Source organism: Oryza sativa, chromosome 7 (assembly GCF_034140825.1).
Source record: "Oryza sativa Japonica Group chromosome 7, ASM3414082v1".
Classification (NCBI taxonomy): Eukaryota; Viridiplantae; Streptophyta; class Magnoliopsida; order Poales; family Poaceae; genus Oryza; species Oryza sativa.
The window spans coordinates 8,991,173-9,011,238 of record NC_089041.1 but is presented as its reverse complement, the minus strand read 5'-3'; the positions used below and the strand labels follow the sequence as shown (position 1 = coordinate 9,011,238).

Sequence of the window (20,066 nt, the reverse complement as noted above, 5' to 3'; positions counted from 1 at the left end):
AAAGCGTAGATACTGAAGACTGTTAACCTTCATCATTTTAATCCATATTGGTTAAGGTGTTTTGTTGTTTCGTGTTTGTGGATTGTGTCACGTTTTAAATATATTGCATGATGTTGCACTAATAAAAAATATTCTTGCTTGGTTGTATGTAGCGCATTTAACAATGCTCATTTACTCTTGCACAAACAAACAAAAACACTTGTTAGATGATAGATCATTTTAGATGATCATTTTAGGAAGACCATAAAAGTTTTAGGGGATGATTAAAAGGGAATAGAGGGAATATTATCAATTAACAACAACGAGAACCCTGATGGCTGACGGTGCTGTTATCCTTGTGTTGTTATCCTTGTCATGGCTCTAAGATGTTTAGCTTTTGACTTACCCTCTATATCAATCTTTACTTTTCTGTTGTGAAGTTCTTGGATTTTGAGCAAACGGTATAACATGGCTGGGAGCGTATATTGCTTTTGAGTAGCGTCGGTTCTTGCGCTCAATCTTCTACTCCTATCCCATTTTAAGCACAGTTGTGAATTTATGTGTCCAACGTTTGAACATCCATCTTATTTAATTTTTTTATGATTAGTATTTTTGTTGTTTTTAAATTATAAAAAATAAATAATACTTTATGCTTAACTTATTTTTTAAATTTTTTAAATAAAATTTTCAAATAAAATGGATAGTAAAATATTAAACACGGAAAATTATTACTGCACTTTGAAATAGGAGTATTTACTTTTAGGTTGCATCGGATCGGGCACGTGCTGAAAAATTGGGCACCCTCCCCATGCCTGCTACTGTTGCGCTCACCCTACCGTTGTGCTATGCTGTTGCACTGGCTTTGCATCTCTGGTGTTATCTTTTCAGTTGATAAATTGTAGTGCAGTTGATAACTAAAAAAAAATATAGCCCTTAATTGAAAGGGAACAAAATTATAGCCTTAATTATAGCCTTAAGGCCTCAAAATTATCTACAAATCCTTCTAACCAAAGGAAGCCTCAAAATTGTCATGTGGTAATGACAAAGCTGGTTTGGTCTCGGAGCCCATATTTTTTTTTACCAGTAGTAAAGATGATGCATACAAGGGAGGGCGAAATAAAGCAGTGGTACGATGTTGTTGAATACGAATAGTAAATATAGCGTACATCAGAACTTAGGCTGCTTCGTCCTTAAAAGACCATGGTAACTGCTTGCCAAATTATCACTACTAGCTCCCCATTTCTATAAAATGGCTTCAGCTTGCAGTAAAAGTTCACTAGTACACAATAAATCGTATCCTACAATTATCTCTCTAGGCGCAGATAAACCCCAAGCCAGTTTCCATACTGCAAACGACAAATGAACTCCTAAACCGCCACCAACAATGTTACCAGCATCCTGAATCTCAACACCAACTGGCTTCCATCTATCCATCTGTACACTGATGCTCTTTCTTCCAATGTTTCTTCTTCTTTATATGGGCCCCCACGCCTTTCACATGCGCCTCACTTCAACTGCTGCACTTTCAGTTTGTCCATGTGCCACCTCTCCTGTGCCTGAACAACAACAAAAGAGTTCGTCAAAATTGCCTAGAACTGGAATTGGTTACATTTTTTTTTATAAAGAGGAAGTACCCATACTACTACTATCATCTAGTAGCAGGGGAAAAAAAACAAAACAAAAATCGATAGCAAGAACTAGTCATTAGCTGCTAGTAGGTTGGTTACTTTGTTTTGATCAAATATATCTTACTACTCTGTCGAGCAGCAGAACCATGCTGTTTTGAACACTGACAGTCTCTAAAATATATAACTTTGACCGTTAATTTCAATTCAACGTGTGTTAAATCAACTATCATGGACAAGACATATCTATACATATTATATCCAATCTAAATATTTTAGAAGAGATTGATTATAAATTTAAATGTTTGATTAGAGATGGCACCAAAATGACACCTTTACCCCTCTTTTTGCACTGGAGGGAGTGAGCAAGACCAAGCTACAAAAAATAACCTTTGTCTGAAAGGGTAACTTTGAGATACTGTGTTCTTCAACGGTGCTTTTGGCCAGGAACAAAGGTTGAAACGCATTTTCTTGGGTGCTTATCTTCTTGCACTATGCTTTGAGGCAAGCTTGGCATCCAATCAATCAACAAGCATTTGTTCTAAATGTGTTGTTATATTCTTAATTTGTCAAAACTCAACCAGCATCATTAAAGAAATTGAGTGCTCAGGAATTGTGAGTATAGTCCTAGACGGTTTTGCTGTACTTTCACTCAAAGACAAAAAGGAATTTAAATTGAGCACAGCACAATTTGAAATTCTATTTCTATTGGTTGCCAATCATACAGCTTAGACAATGAAACAAGCCGTATTAGTACCCCTTGTGTTCACATTGCCGTAATCAAATCTGAGATCCAGACTGCAATATGTTCCTAACTGGTGGAACTAGTGAGGTATCATAAGGCCCTTCTTCTAAACTAAACAGCGACAAATACAATGATGGCAAGCAAGTAGTGCATTTATACATATATCAGAAGTATATACCAGCACATAGAAGTTACCTGTAGTGACTTTCTTCAGATATGTGGACATCTCACTGGCGATGTAGGTGGGCATACCGAAATAGTATTTTCGGACATCAAGCTCAGCAACTCCTTGTATCTTCTTATTCCTTACATCAACAGTAACCACGGCCTCCAATTTGTCCGTGCTTCCGGCTATGGAAAAGAAGTAGACATGATCATCATCCATGCTTATGGTGGGGAATACCATTGCTACGCTCCGCAATGCAGCTTTGCTGTGGCCACATCCACTCAGCTTAGACAGCAGCTTCAGGTGGCTTGGGTCACGGACATTGATGCTGAGGTCTTTGACATTGAGGTGACAATCACGGCGCCAGTGCTCCCATGAAGCCACCGGAATTGGCATGGTTCAAATGGTGGCCTTCCAGCCACGACGGAGAACAACTGAGCTGGTGTACCTTGGCTTTCGCCGAACCCATTCCTGGTAAGATTCAGTTGGCTGGACAGTGGTGTGGGTCTCTCCTGTCCCAACGATCTCCAGCTCTATGTACTTGATGGAGTCTCTGCAAAGACTGACGGTGACATCACGGATGTAGTTGGGGTCAGTCTGCTTGAGGAGGCGATCCCAGTTGCCGCTCGCTGGCAGGGGCAGGGGCATGTCGCGGAGCACGGGGTGGTCGTCGAGCACGTCGCAGAAGATGATGCCACGCCAGAGGTCTACCCAGCCGACCGTACCGCGCTCGCCGCCAATCACGATCGTCTTCCTTGTCTCCTGGTAAAACCTGTACTCCGCAGCCGCTTTGGGCAAAGGCACAAGCTTGTCTCTCAGCTGATCCTCCAGCGTCAAGAGCTTGGAGACCCACTCACCCTGCTGCTGCTTGCCGCCATGGTAGAGGTGGAGGTGGAAATCCTTGTTTACGGAGAGGAAAGTGCCGGCGAAGGCGAGGGCGGCGACGGCGTACTCGCCGTCGCCGTGGCTGACGATGGCGACCTCGGAGTCGTTGAAGCGCATGGAGCGCGGCGGGGGCGGGATGAGGTGGAGCAGAGGAGGGTCGGCCGCGCGGTAGACGAAGTAATCCCATGTCCCGCTGGAGAGGGCGGTGAGGGGATCGAAGGGGACGACGAGGAGGAGGAGGTCGGCGTGGGAGGCGATGACCTTGGGCGTGGCGCGGAGGAAGTCGAGGCCCGGGCAGTGGACGCAGAGGTGGGAGAGGAGCGGCGGGCGTGCGGTGCGGAAGGTGACCTTGATGGGGAGGCCTGTGCTGGTTGTGGACTCGGCGGTGGTGGCGTTGGGGAGGTCGCCGATGTAGCACCATATGTCGATGAGAACCCAGTGCGGCGGCGGGGAGGCGCCGTCGGAATCGGCAAGTGGAGGGGGAATCAACGACGAAGACATGACCAAGGAGGAGGGGATTGGATCGCAAATTTGGGGCTAAGAGAAGAGGAACACACTCTCTCTCTTTTTATAATATCCTTTTTCTTTAGTTGAGAGGTCCAGCCTACCACAGCACGGGCCCGGCCCATTAAACATCGCTCCGTTCACTTCATCTTTTGTGCAAAATTGCTAATTCGCCGAGACGAGGGCCGCGCGTGGGCCTTTTTTTTATTCGGTATTTTTTTTTGTTTTTTCCTTCCCTTTTTATTGGTTTTTTTATGCGTACGGGATATATACGTGCAAACACAAACTTTTCATATGTGTATAAAATTTTTTTATACATGATGTATTTTTCAATTTTTTTTGACTTTTTAATACGAACTGTCGACGAAATGGGAATGGGTGTACCCATTTCACCGTCAAAACAATAAAGCACCTTTTAACGAGGGAACTAATAGAAGGACATGGTCGTGGGCCCCAACTATAGGGTTTGAGAATGCGGCTCGAGGTTAGCCGCGGATCGGGCCAGACCCGAGACCCCGATCTAAGAATGGCCAAATGGCTAGCCAAGTTAAATTTTAACAAGTATAAAGAAAAAATGCCCTTCAATAGCCTCTCCATCATGTTAGCTAAGCCATCCAGATGGCCAAATCTCACCCCTCAATGGCCAAACTTGGAGAGTCACCCTGCCTGGCTATTCGTGGCCCCCACCACTCCCTCTCCCACCCCCATCTCTCTCTCGGTCTCTCCCTAGCAAGAAGGCAGCGCCGCAGAACCACACGACAACGACGGTAGGGAGGAGAGAGGCGCCGGAGCCAGCCACGACCGCCGCCGTCCTCTGCGTCGTCATCGTCGCCAGCCGCGCCCGCCGCCGGCCGCCGTCAGCGATGTCCCCGTCCGCGCTTGCCGCCGCCGCCGCCGTCAGCGCCGTCCCCGGCCGCGCCTGCCGCCGCCGCCGCCGTCCGCCCCATCCGTGCCAGCCGCCTCTGTCAGCGCCGTCCCCAGCCACGCTTGCCGCCGTAGCCGTCCGCCTCCGTCAGCGCCGTCCCCAGCCACGCCTGCCGCCACAGCCGTCCGCGCCAGCCACCGCCGTCAGCGCCGTCCCCAGCCGCGCGCCCGCTGCCGCCGCCGCCTTCCGCGCCGTCTCCAGCCGCGCCCGCCGCCGCCGTCCGCACCGTCGTCGGAAGTGCTAATGCGAAGAGGTAGAGGGAGAGGAAAAGGGGGAGAAAGATGGGGGAGAAGCGGTATAGAGGCTGACGCATAGATCCCGCTGTCATAGACTCAAAATAGAGAGGATGGATGGAGAGATTGTTGGAGTAAACAACCAATTTGACTTAACAAATGAAATGGAGAGTTGGCCAAATAGACATTTGGAGAGTTGAATTTAGAGAGCATGTTGGAGATGCTCTAACCAAGCTCCTTGCCGAAGCCCGCGCCCTTCGGCTGGAAGGGAAGAGCGCTCAACAAGGAGCGTTCCTAGCGTAGGAGCCGAGGAAGCGCCCGGACCTAGGTACGGGCTGAACCTACCCAGGCGAGTCTCTCTTTCCCACTCTCCCGCTCTCGTCAGATTACGTAACAAAGGCTACCACGGTCTCGGCATGCCCGGGGCCCAGGCTGACTTTGCCCTCGGTAGGGATCGTTTCTCCTTCTCTACGAAGGAAGTGCATGAAAGCTTATTAGGGAAGTAACTCAGAGATATCCGTCCGGTTGTATCTTCCTCGAGAAGCTCGACTAGAAATATCCTAACTACCGCCTTAAAGACGCAAGGGGCACGGTCAGCTGTAAGGCACTGCACCCCCCTTATGATGAAACCAAAGCTTACAGAAGATTTATCCCACTGACAATGGAAAGACTTCGACAAGACTTCTGCAGCGAATCATTAGGGTCGGTGGTGCCCCAGACACGTGTCGCACATGCCCGTTGTTGACGATCGTTATCGATCAGTTTCGCCAGTCAATATTACTAAAATAAAGGAGAACTAGTTATGTTTGCAATGCATATTTGTGTTAGAATAAGTTATTTTCCACTAGCACTAGGATTATAACCCCTTGCAGAAAATAAGTACAAAATGGAGGAGAATCGACAGCAAAATAGACGATCCATCAATCGGACGCTGTCGAGATCCAGACTTATGGATAAATGGGACAAGAACAAAAAATTGCCACGATCCAATAGGCCCAAAATTCACTGTTCTGGATAAGGGAGGAGATAAGGAGGCCGCCAGCCGAAATTGGGGTGGTTTGGCCCAGCCCATGGTTCAGCCAAACCATGGGTTTGGCCGAACCCCCACCTGCACCATTGGATGCAGGGTTTGGCGTGGACGTCCAGGATTGCATCCCAATGACAGTTGGAGGGCATTTCTGACCATTCCAACCATCACAACCGTCATTGGGAGGCTATAAAGGGAGCTCTCATCCTCCACTCCATCACACACTCAAGCAAGAGCTTCTCATATTCTCTCAAGTTTAGTTTAGTGCTCTAGAGCTAGTGGAGTAGGAATAGAATAGTTTCTTCAATCCTCGGAGTCTTCAGAAGAGTTCATTCTTTTGTAAGACTTGTACTATTTATAGAATATTACTTTACTTCATTCTGATCCCTTGAGTACCGACTTTTCGATATATTATTTGAGATATAATTGTCTAGCTAGCTTACCTGGGGGATGCATTGGTGTGGGCATAATGTTCATTTATATGATTGCTCTAAGTCATGATGATGATTGTAGAGTAGTATTTAGTAGCATAAGCGAGGTGCTTAGGCTATTGAATATTATTATTTGGGGTTATATGCTACAGGACAGTAGAGGTGGGCCATTGATGGTGACAGCTCAGTACGGGTATTCCTCTACGTTAGTATATAATCCTAAGTTACTTTCCTGGAGAGGGTATTTGTCACACTCTGAAGTTCTTCCCAAGCCTAAATTCAATTTGGAATTTGTCTCAAGAAATTAGTTGTTTAAAGTCAAGAGAGAAACCCTAAAGTAGTGAATGCAAATAATAATTGGAAATAGCATGTGGAATTTTTCTTGGGTTATTCATGTCAAAATATGCTAACAGGATTTTTAGTGGAATTTTCAGAGCTCTAGAAATAATTTTAATCAATTAAAAATGAGCACAAGCAATTATTTCATCCCTGGAAATTGTTTTCTTTTCTTTTTTCCCTTTTTCCTTCCTTTTTCCTTTGATTGGGCCATCAGCCCGTTCTCTTCTCCTCCCCGCGCGCTAGCTGGGCCGGCTCGAGGCCGAGGCCCAGTAGGCCGGCCGTGCGCCCCTCCTCCCTCCCGAGTCACCGACAGGTGGGGCCCACCTATCGGGCCCGTCCCCAACCTCCGGCCGCCGCCGCCGCCCACGCTGCAACCGCCGCCTCCCCGCCTCTCCCGCGCCTCCCGTGCACGTCGCCCGCCTTTCGTGCCCTCTCCCGCATGTCCGCGACCGCCGCCCCACTTTCCCCGCACGCCCGTACCGAGAAACGGCCGGGATTCGAATTTCGAATCCCACCGGCCTCTCTCTCTCCACCTCCCCCACTTCGCCAGCCACTTCCCACCTCTCGGCCATGTCCGACCTCCCCGGCCCTATATAAACTACCCCTGCATCCTCCTCCACCTTTTTCCCGTTCTCGTCGAGCCCTCCCGTGCACTCCACTGCCCTAGCGCCGTCACCCTCCTCTCCGCCGTCGCCGCCACCGCTCCAGCCGCCGCTAGCCGCCGTGCCGATCCGCGCCGTCGACGCCCGTCGCGTTCGCCGTCCCAAGCGCCATCCCGTCCGCCGTCCGCCCGGCCGATTCCGCCGCCGGAGCACGCCTTCCTCCTCGCGCTGGTGAGCACCACCATGGCCACCGCCTTCGGCCGGCGCCTCCACCCTCTCTGCTCTCCCTCTCCCTCTCTAATTTCCCCCATTGCATTCCCTAGGTTTCCCCGAAGCTCGGCTGCTCGTCGCCATCGTCATTCCATCGCCCGTCGTCGTCGTTCGCCGTCGCCTTCCTCCGTGCCGGCTGAACCCTTCGATGACGACCGACATCCCCTATCCCTCTCCCTCTCCCTCTAGTAGCGCCGCCGCTCTCCGCTGCTGGCCGCTCGCCGCCGATCGCCGCCTTGCGCCGCTGCCGCGCCGCACCGCGCCGCCGAGCGCCATGGCCGCTGGGCCGGCTTAAGCCGCCCATGCGTGCCAGGCCGCGAGCCGCCCTCGCCATCCGATCTACCCTCGAGTAGATCGGGGCCGTTCGCTGCTGCCCGCGTGGCAGCCCACGTCGCCGCCACGTGGTGCACCCCTCACCGATCCCGTGGACCGGCGCACCCCGAGCCTATGACATGTGGGGCCCACATGTCGGCGCTGCCACTCTCTCTGATGATGTCGCCAGGGGTATTATTTACGCAATAAATCAATTAAGGATTTTCTGTTATAGTAATAAACACATATAATCTTCTAAAAATCATAACTAATTCGTCCATGCTCCGTTTAAGCCCATTCAAGTCTCAGTAAATCAAGAAAAATGCAAACAATCCATTACAAAAGGTTTTGTTCTCTGTTCAGTAGTCTTATAGCTTGTTTGCATTGTTTGCCTTGTATGTCGCATAGATTCCGGCTCTCCCGACGCTCCGGTGTACTTTGAGATAGTTGCCGAGGTCCCTCCAGCCACAGAGCAAGGCAAGTCATGCTTGTCACTTGAACATATTGATCCCATATTGCAAATGCTCTATTGTTTCCTTTAAATTATGCATTGTTTTTATAATGTTATTATGGGATGTTTACCTACTGCCTCAGATATACTATTTGTTCATCTTAATCCATTGTTAGCTTGGGTTGTAACATAACTAGATGTCGGATTAGGAATTGCTTAGCCATGCTTAGTTCAACTAGTACACGAAGGGGAAATCACATTAACGCATAAACTTTGGATTATAGTATAACTTTGGATTAGTGCCACCGCAATAGTGTTAGTTAATTAGAACACATTAATTGGTGGGCTGTGGGTGTATGGTTTTGATGGTCGTGCCCATGGCAATTAAGGACCGGTTCGTGGGATGCCCTGGAAGAACTTATCGTACTTACCATAAGCCAGCGTGGGCAATAGCTGGGCTTGTAATGTAGCTTTTCTCTAGCCGACGCATCTAGGCAAGGGTGGGTGTGATGGAGCAGGATGGGCCCTGCAACGGCCTTTGTCGCTTCCGGATTCACCTAGGCACGAGAGGGGACTGCCCGCTACCTTTTGAGGAGTGGGGGTGAAACCTGAGGTGTGGTGTGCTTGGTTAGAGGGGGCTATGCGAAGGGTCCTATCACGGCCTCTTTCCAGTATATTGTAGTGGCATGCCGGCGCACGGGAACGTGTCGTGGGGCTGTGTCTTGTGGGTACAGTTGTACACCTCTGATCAAAGTAAAACTATTCGAATAGCCGTGCCCGCGGTTATGGGCGGTCAACCAGATTCACTGTGATTAGTCTCACCCCTAGCTTAGCTTAATGGAACTGATTAGTTCAGGTGGTGGTTTTGGGCCTGTCTTAACATGGTGTAGCGTTAAGCAGTGATTGGGTTAAATGATGGATAATTATTTAACTATTTTACCGCTTTCAACTACTGTTCATAAATGCTAGCTTTATGCAAATAAACTCCTTTAGCTCTCTTTGGTTGTATCCTGCATCATACCCTTCGTTCCGGTATGACTTGCTTAGTACAGTGGGTAGTACTTAGTCTTGCTCTATCTCCCAACCCAAGAGTTCGAGTATGCGTCCGATGGTGGCTTCTCAGAGGAGTAGGCTTCGTCCATGCCGTCAAGGATGCCAGTGGAATGGTGTCTCCCGCTGCTATCCAAGTCAAGGCTTAGCTACTGTTATCCTTTTAATTTCCGCTGCATTTGTGTAAGACTTTTATAATATTTGTAAGACGTGGATCTGTATGTCAACATTGTCGTTTAGAGTTATAATGTTTCAATCCGCTCATTTTAGAGTTATTTTTTAGAAAAGTTGAGCAGAATGGATTAATCCTATCAAAGAAAAAAATGGAAATATGCAAAGAAAAAAAATTAACTTTCTTGGTCATGAAATAGGAGAAGGCAAAATTCATTTGCAGGAACATATTGCTAAGAAAATTTTACAATTTCCTGATGTTATGAATGATAAAAATAAATTACAACAATTCTTAGGAATTGTAAATTATGCTAGAAATCACATTGATAATTTGGCAACGCTAGCAGGACCCTTGTATGCTAAATTAAGGAAAAATGGTCAGAAATACTTTAACTCTAAAGACATTAAATTAGTACATATAATAAAAGAAAGGGTAAAAGAGCTAAAACCTCTAGAACTACCATTAGAAGAGAATTACTTTATTATTGAAACAGATGCATCACAATAAGGTTGGGGTGCAATACTAAAGCAAAGACCTACTAAATACTCTACCAAATGAGAAGAAAATATATGTAGGTATGCTTCTGGAAGTTATAAAGTAAAAATTGTAAACAATACAGATCGAGAAATCTTAGCAATAATCAATGCGATAAATGCTTTTAGGTTATATCTGGGATTCAAAGAATTTACGGTCAGGACAGATTGTGAATGTAACATCCTGATTTTTCGTTTCTTTTAAAAACCTATTTTAAATACAAAACTATTTTCAAAATTTGGTTCTCATTTGAATTTTTACCTATGCCATTAAAAATCTCAAATCTCTCATTCCATGTCCACAAATAAACTCCTAGAATTATCAAAGTCCACGGTCCCTTTTACAGTCCATTTACAACCTTTGCATCAAATTCCAAATTTCCAATTACCAGAAAAAGGAAAGAAGTTCCTATTCCTTTGGGTTTCCCTTGTTACTGTCTCCCTCCCTCACTTTCGGCTGGCCCAAGGTGGCCCAGCTTGGCCCATCTATCTCCCCTCTTCTTCCTCCCTACCCAGCAGCCACACCGCGCACCACCTGCTCGACAAAATGCTGAGCTAGGCAAGTGATGCACCGAGCCATTCCGCACCGCTTGCACAGCGCCGTGCGCCACCCCGCGTCGAGCCGCTCGCACAGCGCCGTGTGTGCCGCGCCGCGTGTGCCGCTTCCCGGACGCGCCTTCCTTGCCCTGGAAGCCCCAGCCACAGTGCCGATGTCGACATTGTGCATGAATTTTTCACTGTTGTGCAAGTAGTAGCCTTAGTTGTATGAATTTTTCACTGTTGTGCAAGTAGTAGCCTTAGTTGTATGTTGGTTTATGTCAAATATACATTGTAAAATGTTTGATGTTATTTGAGATATGAAGATTTCTGAATTATGGTAGGGATGTGGACAGTGGTTATGTACAGTACGTTATTTGTTGGGTGAGTAGACATTTTCATGTTTATTGATGTAAATGTACTTTTAACGATAATGGGTCATTTGTTGTTAATGTGTAATTTGGTTAATTCTTTTAGTGATATAATTTTTCCATATGATTCAGGGTGGAGATGGCTGATAATAGGGACCCTGTGTGGGAGCACGGGGAGAGCATAGGAAATGGATTTCATTGTAAATATTGCCATCAGCAAAAGAGCGGTGGTAGGGCAACTAGACTTAAAATTCATTTGGCTGGAAAGGGAAAGGGGACAACATATTGCAATTCAGTGCCTCCAGATGTCCGTGACTTGTTCAAGCGCGAGTTGGACAGGATAAAAGCTGCCGGTGCTAGGCGTAAGAGTGAAAAGTCAACCAGGGTTGAAGCGGCAAGGGTCATCTATCATGACCTCACAGGTGATGCCGACGAGGAGGAACAAATGGAACAGGCCATGGAAGCATCACGGCGAGAGCAAGACTTTAGAAGGGATGTGGAGGAGCGAGGTGGCACATATGAGCATGGCGATGGAAGTGGATCCGCTCAGCCTGAGGCAAGGAGAGGTAAAAGTAACCCAATTGCCAATTTGCTACGAAGGGCTACATCTCAGAGGGAGTCACCTTTTTTGAGAGATTACAATCTAGCAGTTGCCAAGGCCCCTGTGCAGACACGCATTGAGACAGGGTTCTTCACAAAGAAGGGAAAGCAGGCTAGGGAGGCCATTGGTGAGTCACGGGCAAGGTTTTTCTTCACCTCCGGAATTGCTGCAAGAAATGCCGATAATCCTTACTTTGTCAGCGTCGTGAGAGAGACACAGAAGTGGGGTACGTATGCAACTAATATCAACTTATATTTTCATAAACATTTTAGACACTAATATTTCTTATGTGAATTGTAGGTGAAAACATACCTCCGGAATTGCTGCAAGAAATGTCGATAATCCTTACTTTGTCAGCGTCGTGAGAGAGACACAGAAGTGGGGTACGTATGCAACTAATATCAACTTATATTTTCATAAACATTTTAGACACTAATATTTCTTATGTGAATTGTAGGTGAAAACATACCTTCTCCATCAAGTAGGGAGATAGATGGTAAATACCTTGATTCTACGGAGAAGGACGTGAAGAAACAATTTGAGAGGTTCAAGCACGACTGGGATGATTATGGTGTTACTTTGATGTGTGATTCGTGGACTAGACCGACCGGTATGGCCATCATCAACTTTTTGATATACTGTAATGGAATAATGTTCTTTCATAAGTCCATTGATGCGACAGGCCAAAGCCAGGATGCTCAATTTGTACTTAAGGTAACACACTGGATCCAACAAATTAGCCTCACATGTTATCATGAAGTATAGGTGATGGACTTACGTGTATTCTGTGATTTATTAATGCAGGAGATCAGGAAGGTGGTATGCAAAGTAGGCCATCAACATGTCATGCAAATTATCACTAATAATGGGTCCAACTATAAGAAGGCCTGCAAACTGCTTATGCAAGAGTACCGAGCTATTATGTGGCAACCTTGCGTAGCTCACACAATTAACTTGATGCTTAAGGAGGTTGGAAAGATGGCAGACCATGATATGGTGATTGCTAGTGGTAGAAAAATTTGCAGATGGCTATACAATCATTCGAAGCTGCATTCTATGATGGTCTCAGCGATAGGTGGTGAATTGGTTAAGTGGAATGCTACGCGGTTTGGCACCAATTGCATGTTCCTTCAGAGTTTCCTAAAGGAAGCGATATCAGTTCATGCAGTGGATGGCTTCCTCTACATTCATGCAAAGTAAGTTCAATGGCACAACAGAGGGTAGATATGCACATGCCTGCCTATCTAGCATGAGTTGGTGGGAAAACTTGGAGGCGGTAGTGAATTCAGTGCAACCGATGTACTCCTTTCTTTGGTTTGCCGACGAGGACAAGAACCCCAATTTGAGTGAGGTTCTTTTGAGATATCAACTGTTGAGAATGGAGTATGATAGTCTGTTCGCTTGTGAAAGGGATAAGTACAACGCTTATATGGATATTGTGGACAGAAGGATGCACGACCTCACCACTAAAACACTCATCAATGCAAGTAAGTTGCGGTCTTTACATAATGTTCAATTCCTAAACCCATAACTCTTGAACTAATTTAGGCTATGTTTTGTAGCTGCGGTATTGAACCCGAGGACGCACTACGCTTACACTTGTAGTTCCACCGTCTTCCAAGACCTTCGTTAAGCTTTCGAGTGGATGACGGACATTGACACGGCAGCTGCCGCTTTGCTGGAGGTTGAGATGTATCAGTGTAAGAGTGGCGAATTTGGGAAGCCACTAGCAAGAAAGATGGCCATGGATGGGAAAACTTCCCTTGGTATTTTTTTTGCTAATGTAGCAAAAAAATTTCATAATGCAATGCTCTATGTGTTCATAATAGTGAAATGACATATTGTTTGGCATTTGCAGCACAATGGTGGTCTATGTTCGCCTCAGACACACCGAACTTGAAGAAGCTTGCGTTACATTTGGTTGGACAATGTTGCTCCTCAAATGGATGTGAACGTAATTGGAGCACGTTTGCATTCATACATACAAAGCTCCGTAATAAACTTACACACAAGAAACTCAACAAGCTTGTGTATGTCAACTACAACCTTCAGCTTCGCATACAACAAGCAAATGCACAAATTAGGAAGGAAGATGACGATCCCCTTCAGAGGCTAGCGGATCTTTCATTTTATGACATGAACAATCAAATTAAAGACTGGATGGACAATGCTTGGTCTAATGCTTGCCCTGAACTTGATGAAGACTCGACCGAGAGTGACGCCCCTGTGCCTAGTCCACTAGTAGCCGACCTAGTGGACTTGACAGACATCTGCAGGGCCACTGGGGCTTCTAGTGTTGCTGAGTGGGCTGAAAAGAACGTAGGCGACAATCATATTGGGAAGAGGAAGACTCGACAGCGGCCAAAAGCACCTGCAGCCAAAAAAACAAAGGGCAAAGCTACAACTACACGGTTGAGGAGTGTCGATAGTGATGCCGACGCTGAAGGAAGCCCGGAATACCAAGAGTCCGATGACAGTAGCTCCAGATGGATACAGATGATGGAGATGACGGTGGTCAAGGAGGCCAAGGAGGCCAAGGCACCACTGATGTGCCTTCTAGGGGTCACACACCTCAGTCAGAACACCACAGCCTTATTCAATTCACTGGTACGATATACTTTACTTGCTACTACAACTATCACCTTGCAATTCATGACTCATTAATGTTCTTGCTAATATTTCACTTGCAGGTGAGGCCGACTTTACTCACGCTACTCAAGACCAGGATGATGGTGCTCCAACCTCACAAAGAACTACTATTAATCCGATAGGCCGCCAACAACAACAACAGTTTGACACGCCCCAGGATAGCTACAGCTCTTTCAGTGCCTCTAGCATTGAAAGTGGCTATCAAACCTATGTGTAAAACCGTCCCCAAGCATCTGATTATCCTGCTCAGACATGGGTGTATGAATGACAAGAGCCCCAGTGGTATGCTCAATTGTACGCTCAATGGCAATCAACAGCATCATGGACAGAACAAACTTGGCAGGAATACAAGGTGGGATTGCTACACTCTCATGGCTTGATGCTCATGTCAACAGAAGAGTACAACATGGCTTACAATCAGTGGAACACCTAGCTATGTCCTTCTTTATATCCTTCGTTCCAAACTACAACTTTCTATGTTTGTGTTGCTTGTCATATGAACTACCATATTTGTAATCGTGGACTCTATTGTTTCTACTTTGTGTGGACTTCATTAGGCTTTGAAATGTGAGGTTGTTCAATTGTTGTTGTTGATTTATTATGCTATTAAATGTTGAATTGCTTCGATGTCCATAATATAGAATAGGTCATGCCGAATTTTCGAATTTTACACTCAAATGTTAGATTTTCTATGTATCCTACATATTCTTATAATTATATCCAAGATAGACATACATTTAACTGTATTTTCTATGTTTTTTTCAATTTGAATTTCATTTCCAACTTTCCCTCTTCACTGTCCGCGATAATCAGACAAATATCGCGATTATCGCCATAAACCACGAGATAATCACGTCAAAGCTGCGAAACCGCCGAGGATTTGAATTCAAATGTTTGGATATGATTTTTGTTCGATTTTTCACGATTATCGCACGATTATCGCGGTAATCGTCCTACCGTGGGGGTGCGGTAACCTCTGTCAAAACGATATGGGGAACCCTGAGCAGTAGAGGGGAACGAGAGGAGATAACGAGAAGAGGAGAAGAGAGAAGAAAAGGGAAGGATGTGAGACACTGTCATGTGGGACCCGTGTACCCCACTATTCCTAATTAATCCTTGCACCGTAATTACCTCCTTAATCCTCCTCTTTTGTCTCAATGACATGTGGGCCCACTGTGCTTAATCTTTGTTTTAATCCCTTCTTAATCCTTGTGCTAATGACATGCGGGTCCCACCCTATCCATTCCCTTGCGGTGTGCCCGTGTGTACACCAGGTCCATGTGCGCCGAGCCTATGATGGCTGGGCCCCACACGCACCGACCGGTGGACCACGAGCCCGGTCCACCACCTCTCTGTGTGGCGCCCTCCGTGGACGTGGTCTACCTTGCGCCGGCTCCTCCCGTGCCACTAACAGCGGGCCCCGCAAGGGGTTTATCCCGAAATATTCCTTTTTCCCATAAAGAAACTCTTTCTCCTTTGAATAGAAATTCCTTCAATCTTCGAAAATTCATATCTCCTAAACCGTGACTCCAATTGACTTCGTTCCACTTCCATAATTTTTCTAAAAATGAGATCTATCTAATGGCAGTATAATATCTTACTGTTTGAGCTACTTTATTAGCTCTTGTGTTGATTTTGCTCTTTTTGTGTATAGTTGCCGATCCCGCGGATGAACCGGAAGCTGTTCTCGTCAAGGAAGAACCTCCGCAGGACCAAGGAAAGCCACCTTTGACCATATTGCTTCCTATATGTGCAAAATTATGTTGTTTGCAAATGTGCATGCTTAGGTTACACGTTAAACTGTTTTGCCTCGTGTTGCGAACGCATCCGATGGATCTACCTATTAGTCGCACTTATATTCTGTAGGATATTGGACGACCTGTCCTTTATAGCTCCACATATTATGCACCGACATCTTTCCCTACGGGTATGAACATCGAGGTAGTTTTGCTTGGACCTGCCACGATTGTATTGTCGTGTGGGAAACCTGGATTTCCAATCAACTATTCAAAACCCGATGCTCCCTATCGGTGTGTTTGCGAAGTAAAACTAGTTTGCGAACCCTGATGGTATGTAGGCTGAGCCTGTGTAGCTAGCTATGTATTGTCGTTAAGGACCGATTCCTTTGGGAATTCCATCCAAGCATCTTATAGTGCGACCACACGGGTATTATGGCATACCCCTTGAAAAGTACTTTGTTAGTCCATGACTATCTTGTATGCCAGTAGTAGTGGGACACTGGGGATGAGGAGACGAAGTTGCGTGTATTTGATGAGATCTTTGGCCAAGAGTGGCCCCGCCTCTATTGTGGCGATACGGTACCGATAAGGTGGAGGAGCATCCCTAGTGTACCCTGAGTAGACGAGGGCTGAGACTGCCTGATGCTTGTCGTGAGACTCGGCCTACTACGTGGTATGGGATTTTTATGGACTAGCTTTGGAAAGGCCTTGCAACAAACTTCTGGTGCCGACGGGCAACCGGTGTCAGTTTTGTGTCATGTGGGTAAAGCGTATGACCTCTGCAGAGTTTAATTAAACTGTTTGAACAGTCGTGCCCACGGTTAAGGGCGAATGTGAGGTGATTCTCTTAGCGTAGTGTTGTTTGTATATGTTTGTGAAATTGGTTTGTGGGATGGGAATCATTTCCAGAGTTAGCCTGTGTGGCAGACGACAAACCTGAGTGGTTTGGAACAGGTCTGTGTGATCTGGGATGTCGATTGGCATCATAGTGTGACTAGGAGTTGGATTGTTTGGTCGAGAGGTGTTCTGAGCTGAGATGGTTCGTGGTGTTCTGAGCTGAGATGGCTCGTTGTGCTCTGAGATGAGACAGCTCGTGGAGAAGTGAAGTGGAAACAAGTGCAAGAGTTGGAGAAGCAAGAGAAGATCTAAGGTGTTGGTAGAAGAACATATATTCACTAATTACTTGTGACAAGTTGTTGCAAAGCAACTTGTGGAATGGATTGAGGTGTGAGCCTCTTTCCAATAACTAAAACTTGACACACTAGAGCTTTGCAAAAAGACACCTTTTGAGCAACAGCTAGTTTTCACAAATAAAACCCTTTGCCTCATTTGGTAGCCGCACATGTCATCTTTCCTATGGCTTGCTAAGTACAAAAGTACTCACCCTTGCTCTACATATAATTATATTAGGCTTTGAAGATAAAGAAGGAGGATATAATCCAACCGCCGAAGAGTATCTTCAGGAGCACGCCAACTATGAAGACTTTTAGAGTTTCGGGCCTAGTTCCCAAACCATGCCTGTGGAATAAGTTAGTCCCTTAGGTGCCTAGCCTAGAACTTAGTCGTTAAGTCGTCTTCCGCTGTTCGCTTCCGCTCTGTTGTTGTCATTGTTGTTATTGTTTGTTGTGTCGTATCGTTGTCCATCTGGGGTCTGTCCACGATGGCAACTTATGTAAGGACTATCCGACTAATGTAATATTATTAGACTGCTTTGGATCACCGATGTTCTTTGTGTACTAGCTTGTGTATCCTGGGACTGGTACATGTTACACAGGTATTGTACTGTGGCCTCCGGACCAGCGAGGATTTCGGGGTCACCACAGTGAAGCAATATGTGGATATTATAATCAACTTAATAGGAAAAAGAGTTCTACTAGGAAATGGATTTTATTTGAAGATATCATTACTGGAAATGGATACAAAGATATATTCGAACATATTAAGGGAAAAGACAATCATTTACCTGACCTGCTCTCTTGTTTACCCTGTTGCAGGCATGAAGAAATCCATGAATTACAATGGAGTTGAATTCTTCACTTTTGGAGAAGATAACAAGCTCAAAGTATTTCCACCAAATACCTATAAATTCAAGCCAAAATCCCACATAATATTAGACGAAGTCCAGGAATGCATATTAGGCAATTTTTGGTACCAATATAATAATAAGAGGGAAGAAAAGGGTACATGCTGTCTATACAAAACAGTCTTGCTGAATATTTCCATTTACTAAATTACCTAATGCCAGCCTCAAAAAATAATGAAATAATACAACAAAAGCCTATATATGTAGTCTTTGATGGAAAGCTCCTCGGAGTTTATATATCCTTTGAAGAAATAATAGCCCAAAAAATATATGCAAAAATAATGGGCGGCCTATTGTGGAAAAAAAAATATAGATGTTGATGAAGCTTTAAGTCAAGCCAGGAAAATTTTGGGAATAAACTATTATATGGAGCCAGCTGCAAAGGAATATATACAAAAATGCAAAAGAGCCAAAAATAAGAAAGCTCTAGAAACCCCATATTATATGAATACAAAAGTTGAAGGATCTTCTAAAAAACCTACATATAAAGAATGCTTAACTAAAGGGATGGATCCCTTAGATGGTGAATACATTGACTGGAAAATAATTGAAAATTTTGAAGATGCCTCCCCTCAATTGAAAAAAGAGTTAAAAGAAGAAATACTTAAAGAATTAAAGAAAGAAATGAATGACAAATTTGAAGAAATAAAAAAGGCTTATGATGAGGAATTTGATGTATTTTTTCTGATGTTGATACCGTGGATATGGGCAGCCAGACCAATAAGCAATATAGCCAAATATAAGAAATTGATAATAAATTATCAAATTTTTGGGCATGGTAAGCCTAATAATAATATATAATTTTAAATCAATATAATTTTGAATCAATCCAAAAATGCTTTTCGGTGAATGACAGTGAATGACGTTTCACTGCTAAAAATACTGTGGAGAATATAACTTTTGAAAAAGGAAGAGACACAGGTGCAAGGTATCTCCACTCCAGCCAAACAAAGGACGAACTGAAGCAAAAGGAAGTGCCACTACATGGTGCGAGCCATCCCGTGAAACCACAGTGATAAACATAGAGCACTGACGAGCTTCCTTCTCCAGCCCCTATAAAAGGAGGAGCCTGGCAGCTGAAGAGAAACAACAAAGACACCACTCCAGAGCAAAGCTACCAGCTATTAACGACCAAATTTGGTAATCCAAGGATCGGATGTGAAGGAAGAATCGAGACGGTATCTTAGAGTTTGTTAGAGATAAGAGTCGTGTCCGATATGGACATATTTTGTAATTCTCGGGTATAAATAGGCCCCGAGCCCCATGTAATAAAACTAACACACGTTCAATACAATCTCGGTGCATCGGCACCCTTTTTACTTTCGTTTTGTTTCGACAAGTTCTTGCTTTCGAGTTGACTGCATCGATTTCAATCTTCAACAAGAGGTAAAACTTGTTATGGCGGCTTGCGTTCTCGGGATTAGTGCTTCCATCTTCATGACACTCTAATCTTGTTTATGTAATTCGTCGAGTTATCATATATCTTGCATGATCTCCGGCAATATCGTTATCTAACCTACAATTCGCTAACATCTGTCAGTAGAAGGCAGCCGATTAGGTTAAATACCGATGTTGATTTAGATTATATAGGATATCCACCACTCTATGACACATCCAACGACTTGATTATCTAGATATTGTTCTTCTTTTCATACTTATAGCTGCATTAGTTGAGTTTGATCTTATGAGTCATGATTAGAATCTCAATCTCTAGCCTGCCTTTGGTTGCCGATTAGGGTAGCATCGGGGTTTCAGCCGATCTTTCCTGATTTAGCTTTTATCTTATATGCTTTATTGACATGCTAAATCTGTCATTTATATTAAGATCTTGTTGCAT

At 45.0% G+C, this 20,066-nt stretch overlaps 1 protein-coding gene and 1 pseudogene across 1 annotated transcript; one reads left to right on the top strand and one right to left on the bottom strand.

Annotated features, from left to right (window-relative positions):
- Positions 1–1,096: 1,096 nt before the first annotated feature.
- On the bottom strand, positions 1,097–3,939 carry LOC4342860 (uncharacterized). The gene is made up of 2 exons (XM_015791214.3): positions 2,545–3,939; positions 1,097–1,535 (listed from the first exon to the last, which is right to left on the bottom strand). Exon 1 carries the CDS (start codon positions 3,899–3,901, stop codon positions 2,915–2,917), a length of 987 nt encoding a protein of 328 aa, XP_015646700.1. The 5' UTR covers positions 3,902–3,939; the 3' UTR covers positions 1,097–1,535; positions 2,545–2,914.
- Positions 3,940–11,296: 7,357 nt separating this feature from the next.
- LOC107281586 (uncharacterized) lies at positions 11,297–16,139 on the top strand (annotated as a pseudogene).
- The last annotated feature ends 3,927 nt before the right edge of the window (positions 16,140–20,066 follow it).

Excerpts from the sequence above, each read along its gene's own strand:
- LOC4342860 (XM_015791214.3), bottom strand. The coding sequence starts at position 3,901 with ATGTCTTCGTCGTTGATTCCCCCTCCACTTGCCGATTCCGACGGCGCC.